The sequence below is a fragment of the Phytophthora cinnamomi genome (assembly GCF_018691715.1).
Source record: "Phytophthora cinnamomi strain GKB4 chromosome Unknown Contig49, whole genome shotgun sequence".
Taxonomy (NCBI): Eukaryota; Oomycota; class Peronosporomycetes; order Peronosporales; family Peronosporaceae; genus Phytophthora; species Phytophthora cinnamomi.
In genome coordinates, this window is record NW_027150982.1 from 742,541 (window position 1) to 752,132 (window position 9,592).

The 9,592-nt window shown below is 53.0% G+C and overlaps 4 protein-coding genes across 4 annotated transcripts; all 4 read right to left on the reverse strand.

The window, feature by feature from the left end:
* Positions 1-465: 465 nt before the first annotated feature.
* On the reverse strand, positions 466-1,347 carry IUM83_08237 (Integrase catalytic core protein; the record flags this gene model as incomplete). The annotated part of the gene is made up of 1 exon (XM_067932599.1): positions 466-1,347. One exon carries the CDS (start codon positions 1,345-1,347, stop codon positions 466-468), a length of 882 nt encoding a protein of 293 aa, XP_067790120.1.
* Positions 1,348-1,390: 43 nt separating this feature from the next.
* Positions 1,391-3,154, reverse strand: IUM83_08238 (putative integrase; the record flags this gene model as incomplete). Its single annotated transcript, XM_067932600.1, has 1 exon — positions 1,391-3,154. The coding sequence occupies one exon, from the start codon at positions 3,152-3,154 to the stop codon at positions 1,391-1,393; it is 1,764 nt and encodes a 587-aa protein (XP_067790118.1).
* A 36-nt stretch (positions 3,155-3,190) lies between these two features.
* On the reverse strand, positions 3,191-4,351 carry IUM83_08239 (Copia protein; the record flags this gene model as incomplete). Its single annotated transcript, XM_067932601.1, has 1 exon — positions 3,191-4,351. The coding sequence occupies one exon, from the start codon at positions 4,349-4,351 to the stop codon at positions 3,191-3,193; it is 1,161 nt and encodes a 386-aa protein (XP_067790117.1).
* Positions 4,352-6,616: 2,265 nt separating this feature from the next.
* On the reverse strand, positions 6,617-7,002 carry IUM83_08240 (small cysteine-rich secretory protein SCR99; the record flags this gene model as incomplete). Its single annotated transcript, XM_067932602.1, has 2 exons — positions 6,617-6,896; positions 6,953-7,002. The coding sequence occupies 2 exons, from the start codon at positions 7,000-7,002 to the stop codon at positions 6,617-6,619; spliced, it is 330 nt and encodes a 109-aa protein (XP_067789994.1).
* Between the last annotated feature and the right edge of the window lie 2,590 nt (positions 7,003-9,592).

Here is a 9,592-nt window from a genome sequence, read left to right on the forward strand (position 1 = left end):
GCGCTCGTCCGTCCTGCAGTCCTTGGCAGTGCACAAGTAGCCCGAGACGTCATTTTCAACGGCCAATTGCTCTGAATCATTCGACAATGCTGCGTAGCAACCAGCACAGGTCGGTCGTCTTAGCTTGCGTAGCTGAAGAAGGTCGTACTGGGATCTTGCACTGGTTGACTTGGTCGTAGACACCGCCGAGGCTTGGGGCGAGGCGAGGAAGGTCACTTGGGGGGTTGAATCGAAATTCAGAAGTGATTGGATTGTTGGCGCTTACACCCTAGGCTAGTGCTAAAGACACGCGGCCATGCGTCCTATCAACTACTGCGTCTAATCAACCATCATTCCACACTACTCGTCCAATCAACCTACTCGTCTAATCAACGTGTGGTCGTATTGGACCGGTTCGGTTAACCGGTTCGGGTACCTCGGAACTGGTACAGTGTACCATGGTTCAGTACCCTGCAACACGCCCCCTCAATGCGAACACGCGTGAACGCCGAGCGCAGCCGTCAAGTCCTTGTGGCGTGGTCCAGCAAGTCCCTTGGTCATGATGTCGGCCAGCATGGTGGCAGTCTCGCAGTACTCGACGATCACTTCGCCGCGCTTGACTTCGTCGCGGATGTGATGGTACTTGATGTCGATGTGCTTGGCGCGGCCATTGTTGACGGGGTTCTTGGTCATCTTGATGCACGACTGGTTGTCTTCGAAAATCTTCAACTCTGGCGTGACTCCGCCTGCAGCAACCAGGATCTCGCACAGCAGCTTGTGCACCCACTTGCCTTCTTGAATCGCCAAACTCAGTGCGATGTACTCGGCCTCGCTTGTCGATAGTGACACACTTGACTGCTTCTTGGAACCCCACGAGATCGGTCCGCCGGCGACTTGGAACAGGTAGCCCGACGTAGACTTGCGATCACTAAGATCACCAGCCCAGTCGGCATCCGAGTAACCTTGAAAGTCGATGTCCTTGCTCGGCGAAAAACAGATTCCGTGCGACTTGGTCCCTTGAAGGTAGCGGAAGATGCGCTTAACCGCAATCCAGTGCTCGACTTGCGGGTTCTCCATGAAGCGTGACACGTAGCCGACAGCGAACGCAATGTCCGGGCGAGTCGATGTCATCAAGTGCATGAGTGCACCGACAGCCTCGCGAAATGGCGCGTCCAACTTGGTCACGGCGTCGCTTGAGACTAGCTTCATACTGATGTCGACCGGGCTTGCAGCGGGTTTGCAGTCTTGCATGCCAAAGCGCTCCAGGATGTCGTTGATGTGGCGAGCTTGGCTCAGCGTAACACTGCCATCCGCGTTGTCGACCACCTCGGTCCCGAGGATGAAGGAGCACTTGCCACTGTCGGTCATCTCGAACCGCGACTTGAGTTGGCGCTTGACTTCCGCGATCAGATCAGCCGAACTTCCGGTCACCAAGACGTCGTCCACGTAGACCAGCAGCAGAACGCATTCGCCGTCGACGACCTTGATGTAACGCAGTCACCACGTCGAGCTGGTCCATCGGCCATCCGAAGTACTTGGCAACCGCAATGATCATTCGCAGCGTGACGTACTTGACCACGGGCGAAAACGTCTCGGTGTAGTCGATGCCATACTTCTGCACGAAGCCTTTCGCGACGGGCCGAGCCTTGAACTTCTCGATCGATCCGTCCGCGTTGCGCTTGATCTTGAACACCCACTTGGTACCGACTGCGCGCTGGTTGTTGGGCAGTTTGGCGGCGCGGAAAACACCTCGCAGACGCATCGACTTGAGTTCGGCGCGAATTGCCTTGCGCCACTGGACTCGGTCTGGTCCGTTCACAGCTTCTTGAAACGTCTTCGGCTCCGCGCTGTCACTTGCTTCCACAGCATTCGCACTTGCACGCCAGAACATGGGTGGAGTCGAGCCGTCTTCATCGTCTTTTTCCGATTTTTCTTCTTGCGCCGCCGTAGATTGACGTTGGTCTTGGTCACCCGACGGACCAGGCGCACTTGCTTCTTCGAGTCCAGCGCTACGACGAGGACGCCGAACATTGTCTCGATCTTGGTTGTCCGGACGCGATTTGCGCTTCCCCGCCTGCGTGAACACCCTTGTGCCGGAGTCGTCGGAGACTGGCGTGTCGTCGAAAACGTCGGTAAGTCGGTTGACTTCTTCACCATCAGCAGCCTTGGAGTCATCGAAGCTTGACTCATCGAATGTGACATCGCGAGAGATGACCACCTGCCCCGCCTCGATGTCATAAACTCGATACGCCTTGGAATGCTCCTCGTGACCCATGAAAATTCCTTTACGAGCTTTGGGGTCCCACTTGAGTCGCTTCTCCTTCGGCGTCAAAACATAGGCCTTCCACCCGAAGATCCGCATGTGCTTGACGTTGGGCTTGGACTTGTAGACGATCTCGAACGGAGTTTTGTCGGGCGACTTGGGTGACGGCAGACGATTCTTGATGTAGATCGCCGTCATCGCTGCTTCCGCCCTGAACGTCTTGTCCAACCCAGCGTAATGAAGCATGCTGCGGCCGATGGTCACAATGGTTCGGTTGGCCCGTTCAGCCGTTGCGTTCGTTTGGTGCGCATACCGAACCGTGGGCTGCACTTCGATGCCGTGGTCTTCGTAGTACGCCAAGAGCGAATTGGTCGCGAACTCCTTGGCCCCGTCATGGCGCACGAACTTCACCCTAGCATCGAATTGCTTCTCCACCTTGGTGATGAATCGGCGCAAGCAGCCTTCGCTCTCCGATCTGGCTCGCAGACAGAATCCCGACATGCAGCTGCTGGCTTTGTCCGTGATGAGGAGCAGGTAGCGGCTGCCACCCAGCGACTCTTCTTCCGTGGGCCCGCAGATGTCGAAGTGGAGGAACTCGAACGGCTTGTACTTGCGCTTGTTCGGGTTGCTTGGGAAGGGCTTTTGCACCATTTTCCCTTGTTGGCACCCACGACATTGGCTTGACTTCTTGGATGATGTCGGCATTTTCGCACCCGTCATCACGCCACTTGAGACCATCTTCCGAAGAACGTCGTTCGGCGCGTGACCCAAACGCGCATGAAGATCTACCGCGTTGACCGATGCCTTGGACACCGAATTTGCAGCGCAGCTTGGGACTCGGAGCCAGTACAGGCCGTCGATCAGGTCCGCGGAAGCCACGATTTTCTTCGACTTCTTCTGTGCGATGTGCATTTCAGCACCATCAAACACCACCTTGAACAGTCCGCTTCAGTTGATCTGCGGCACCGAAAGCAGGTTCTTGTTCATGCTTGGCACGTAAAGTGCATCTTGAATGCGGGTGTCGCGCTCCTTGCCGTTGGGTAGAGTGACCCGCTGCATGACCGTCCCGACTCCCATAATCTTGGCCGTGTTGCCGTTGGCGACCGTGAGTTCACCTTCGTCGCACACCTTGATGTCGACAAACTTGGTCTTGTCGTTGGAGATGTGGTGCGTGGTACCGCTGTCGATCGCCCATGAGCCTTGAAACTTGTTGGTCCTGGAGACTCCACACTCCATAGAGACCGCGAACGCGACGCAGTCGTCATCGCTGTCATCACGCCACTGGACGTTGTTCGCACCGCGACCAGACCGGCCACATCGTGCACCTCGATTCTCTTCCTTCTGCTTCGCCCAGCACTTTTCCACGACGTGCCCCGATTTTCCGCAGTACGTGCAGTGGCGACTTTCACGCTCGGCATTGAAGGCCCTCGCAGCGTCTTCAATCTTCACCTGAGCCGTCTTCTCGCCCTGCCGCTTGATGTGCTCATTCGTGAGCACCTTGATCACATCTTGAGTGCGCAGCTCTGCGTTGCTCATCTCCAAGTTGAGAACGACGTTCTCGAAACTCTTGGGCAGACTCCTGAGCAAGCAGATCGCCACGTCTTCATCCTCCATCTTGGCGCCGATGTTGCTGAGCTTGGCGCTGATGTTGAGGACTTCATTGCAATGATGAAGCACATTGCCGCCTTCTGCCATCTCCATGCTGAAGAGCTGGCGCTTCAGGTAGATGCGTCCAGCCTTCTGCGACCCCCCGTAGAGCGAACGCAGTCGCGTCCAGGCCACCCACGCTTCCTCGCAGTCGTCGACCACATGATGATAGTCAGCATCCATGTGGAGCAACATCAGGCCGAACGCAATGTTGCTCGACTTGACGTAGTCGTCCTTGGCCCTCGTGTCCGCGAAGCTTGGTTTCGTCTCGCGGTTCACGACGCTCCACACCGACTTGGTCAGGAACACGCCACGCATGTAGCGGTTCCACGTGGCGTAGTTGTCGCCGTTGAACTTGTCGATGGAGATCTTGGTGTCTTGGACAGAGGACATGGTGCTTGGGCTCATAACCTGAAGAAGTTCGTAGTTGGGTCTTGCACGGGTTGACTTGGTCGTAGACATCGCCGAGGCTTGGGGCGAGGCGACGGAGGTCACTTGGGGGGTTGAATCGAAATTCAGAAGTGATTGGATTGTTGGCGCTTACACCCTAGGCTAGTGCTAAAGACACGCGGCCATGCGTCCTATCAACTAGTGCGTCTAATTAACCATCATTCCACACTACTCGTCCAATCAACCTACTCGTCTAATCAACGTGTGGTCGTATTGGACCGGTTCGGTTAACCGGTTCGGGTACCTCGGAACTGGTACAGTGTACCATGGTTCAGTACCCTGCAACAATAGCGTTTAGGGTGATGCATACCAATGCATAGAACAAATAAGACAGGATTTAGTTGTCTTTTCAATTTCCGTACAAAAGTGCTAAAAATGGCGGGTTCTAACAAGCAATGTATGTTTGAAACTATTAAAATAGTTTCAAAACTTCCGAATTGTGCATAAGTCGCAATTTTTCCCCCGGGGTCTCAATTTGGGCTCAAGCCCAGCCATACGAGTGATTGTTCTTCGAACTGAAGGGCATCCTCACCGCGGGCTTTTTCACGCGCTTGGGAGAGCGGAAACGCCTCGCGCTTGACCGGCCTCTGCTTCTCGTCATCGCTCTCCGAGTTCGAGCCTAAGGCCGGTTCTCAACCAAAGCGTTTTTCTCGACGCGTGCGTTACATGCGTGTCCTACCCCGTATGCTCGGTTGAGAATGAAACTGACCAAATTTGATTGGCCCAGTGTTTGATCAATATTATCCAATCATTGTACTGTTACTCTGTGTGATCTACGTGTGGTTCACGACTCAACAATATCTGAAGCGCTGACCAAGACTCCCCCGTCCGGCAATGGGGAGCGAAGCTGGTCCAATCTACCAAGCCCCTGTAGTATCTCTTGAAAGCTGAATCTCTAAGTAGCGTAGAAGCATGCACTCGCCACGAAATCCGCTCTCGAACTGTTGAATTTTTTTTTTCGTGCTGCTTGGTGTCGCTTGATGGCTACCAAACAAACCAGAAGGCCGCACAGCTCATCTTCAGCTTTCCAGCGACGCCGTTACCTTGCGGTGGGGGTGAAGCGCGGGGGAGAAGCACGTTGAAGCCGGACCGACGCCATGTCAGAGGAGGGGGAGTGCTTTGAGGGGGAATGCAAATAATGCAGTGCACTGATTGGCCAAAAGTAGTTAACGCTTGTCAACGGCGTTGACAAGCGTTAACTACTACGTTGACTCAACGCATGAGTTGTGCAGTATCATTTTTGTAACGTCCTGTTAACCAATCAGATCACAAAGTGTCCGAAAACGCATGCGTCCGCCTCGGTTGAGAACCGGCCTAAGAACCTGGCGGTAGTAACAGTAGTAATTGGATAGTATAGTACGTTAGTACTTTTGCGTTTTCGACCCGCTGTCAAAACGTGTGTCAAAAATACCTCGATCGTGGCTGTCGAAAACAGCTCAGTGCACGCAGAACGACGTGTTCGGGTCAGATTTCGGCATGGAGGGGGAGAGGAACACGAGTGCTATCGCACGGCAGGCAGCGGCACGCACTGCGGGGGATCTGCTCGTCGCCAGAGTCGTCCAAACCCTCATCGCCGAACATTTCATCGATGCTGCGCTTCTTCCGCTCGTCCTCTGCGGTGAGCGACCGTGGTGCGGGGTGCAGAGGGAGGGAGAGCACACGGGAGGCCAGTAAGGAGGCGGTGGAGCTGCGCCACCGGAGGCCAAGGAAGACCTGCCTTCGGAACTGCCCATGCTTCAGTCTGGTGGCCAGCTTGCTGGCTTGTGTCTGTGTTGAAGGATGTGTGCAGAACACGAATGTACCAAAAGATGGATAGAAGGATGTGTGAGTGGCGACTTCAACGGCAACTCGAAGGAGGGGCCAGCCCCACACGAGGTTAACGCGTGGAATGCTGACCCAGTAATATCAAATTTGTCTGCCACCTCAAATGTCATACTACCAGTGTGACGTTTGAAAGGAAGTGCCAGAAATGCCAGCAGCAGCACATGTTATAGTTCGCGGCAAGCAGTACCAGTGCTTTACGATATTGCGATACAGGTCCCCAGCCAAGTCGCAGACGACCTAGTCAATTGGCGCCAAATTACCACCAATCCAGGTATGCGGACACTACTTTATACTATTGCTAGTAAATAGCGCAAGCGTAATGGGGCTAAGCGAAAACGTAATCCATTATTATACATTATCCGCTGCGTGAAAGAAGTATATCCACACCCCAGAGTGTTTCCCGTTTGGTGTTATCTACTGGTGCAGCCACCAAAGCCTCCCACGTGTCTCCATCTAGCAATCACGGATAAAGGGTTGGTAGTTCGGGTACTTACTTCCAGCCTTTTGATGGTTGCAGGCGTCGTTAAAAGCTTTTACGCGACCATTGCGAAAGTTGATGATGGTGCAGCACTTCTGGTTGCCCTTCTTGATAGGATTGATCGAGCCGGTTGCCGCGGCGCAGGCCTTTTGGGTGAAGTCGGCGGTCAAGAAGCCAGAGTTCTCATACACGATGCCACCTTTGTTGTCAGGGACCCCTCCAGCACACTGTAAACGTTTCATGACACCACCGTGGCTGATGACAGTGGTCAGTAAAATGGTATGTACGCGTAGGTATCGACCAGTACTTACACGGGCAACAGTAGAGTGGCGAGGGCAACAATAACGATCTGGACCTTCATCTTCAGCAGTGTCGAGTCGATAGTTGGGGCGGGTGGAGTTTTCGAAAATGACCCTGGCTGGTCGACCGCGTGTTGGCGAGCGCCTACAGACAACGACGGATAAATCCGGGCGACACTAAATCCGGGTGAGACAGATCCCCATTCGATCCCCATACAAAATCTAACCCCATTTTTATCCAATGAAATGCTTAAATGAATAATTTTAGAGCCAATCAGAAAGTTAAAGATAGTGAGTGGTGTGAAGCTAAACTCCTTTGCCAACACAGTAATTTGAGGTCAGTTGCGCAATGAAGCACGTTGAGCACGTGACGGCTACAGGGTACGGAGCGGCACAACTGGGCCAAGTGGCGGCCGGTGGTGGCCCCCAGGCGGGCGGCCAGAGCCCTCCCAAGGACGTGCTGACTAGAACCAAGTAAAGCAGCTGGTAGCGCGTGTAGGCGCCGCTCTGCAGGTCCGCCTCGAGGTTCCCCGAGTTCAGGAAGACCATGCTCATGAGCCACCCAGTTCCCTTGTAGGACTAGAGCACGGACCAGCTGAAGCGCCTCCGTCTTGGGGACGTGGTGGGGGCATCTGGAGCATGCGGGGGGGGGGGGGGGGGGGGGGGGGGAAGAGAGAGCGAGTAGCGCCGAGGTGTGGGAGGTCAGCATGACGCATATCCGGGTGTGAGGTTGCCACCGAGCAGCTCACCGTTGTGCCAACCGCTTAGTGCTGGTGTCATGGGGCCACTGAAAAGCGAAGCTAAGAAATAGTGCTAAAGCTACTGGAGGCATGGCAAAAGTAAAACGCCTTCGTGCTATTCATGCCGCTATTGCTGTGTGGAACGCCATACCGACAAAGGCGATAACTCGCAGCATCAAAAAAACAATTCCTAGGTACGCTAAGGTAACTGTCTACAAAGACGGATTTTTTTTGCTTTTCCATACGGTTTCAACTTCGTTTTCTGCACCATAGGTTAGTTTATCAACCAATCCAATCGCAGAATTGTTACTCTCCGGTTTTTTGTGTCGGGAGCGAAGACTGCCCTATACATGTAGTATGGAGGATGTCATTCAGTGAGTCCGGATTTATCCGTCGTTGTCTGTAATACAATGCAATCCCAACGGCAGACGCTAACCCATCAGTTGTTTGCGGACGAGGTTGCCATCTGGAGTCAACTTCAAACACGATTCGACTACACTCTTTCAACACTCTTTCAATACATGCATCTCATCTATGGAGGAGATATGAGCAGGATTGCCTGTTCATATCTACGCTTGGAAAGGCATGCGGTGTCACGAGCACGATTGTTTTTTCCTGTCACCGAGGCCATGAAAATGTGTAGATTTTGTCCAATTCTCACACACACAAAAATAGAGCTATTAACTTAATACACGAACTTAACTACCGTAAACCGTGTTCATTCCAATAAATTCTGAGTTTTTACGGCGGAAAAACTAAACGCGCATAATGTGAGGACTTGAAGAAATGCTTAGCCTCCTCCATACAAATATGAAGATAAAGACGTTGTGTCACACCCATATACCCACTGTTTTTGCCGAAAACCTGACGCATTCCATAAGGTTAACTGCACATGCATTAATACATGTGCGCAGCTCGGCCAATCTAAACATCAATGATAACGATCAAAAAATGTCCCATCTCACTCTAAAATCACATCTGCTTCGACTCCTACTGATGGGAAAATCTATGGAGCTCGCGGATAGGGAGCTCAAGGTACCAAAATTTGTCATTGGTGTAATTGGGTAGCACAAACTAAGGTCTCACCAAAATTTGGTCAATGGTGTGTAGACTATATACAATAGAGTTGCCACTGCATATATATATATATATATATTTGAGAAACATCGATGCCATTTAGTTATCTAACGACTTCCTATGTCCATACAAACTTGGTACGTCACTAGATCGCGAGTTGCTCTGTGAGCAATAGCTGATCCTCTTCCATCAGCCTAGGGCCTCCACCATCACAGCGGTGATATATCGGGCCCAAAGGGTCCTCATTCCAGTTTCGAGCTATCCAGTGTCCCACGTCCGAATGGCTCAGCATCGCGGTTGTCTCCCACTTGGGGTGGTCATGCCTGACAATATGTGGTGCTCGTTGAGCACTTTTCTTGGTGTCCATAGCAATGTTCGCCAATGCACCAGCCGCTTTGTTAAATTCCCGTGCGTGATGGTGCCAAGAAATAATTCCTAGCGTGTCCGCAAGCCTCCGGCATTGCCAGTGAATAGACTTCAGTCGCGTGGCACGAGGAGGTGTTCGTGTTGCTGCTGCCGGATAATCATCGCACTATCCCCAACGACATGCAAAAGGGAACCAACCGTGTTCCTTGCAGGCACGTAGCCCAAATAGGAGCCCCATCTTTTTGGCTAGATTGTTGGTGGTCGACCGAGCGGCATAAGACATACTGACCATCCAGCAAACTTCCATGTTTGCGATGGAGCTACCAACACGTACAACAATCGCGCCACTGCCTCCTGGACCAGGATTTCCTCGAGCGCCACCGTCGAAGAAGACCAGGAATGTGCCCGTGTTGCCGAAAGTGGAAGAAACAACGGGTATATACTTGGTTGCCAGAGCTTGGCGGAGAAT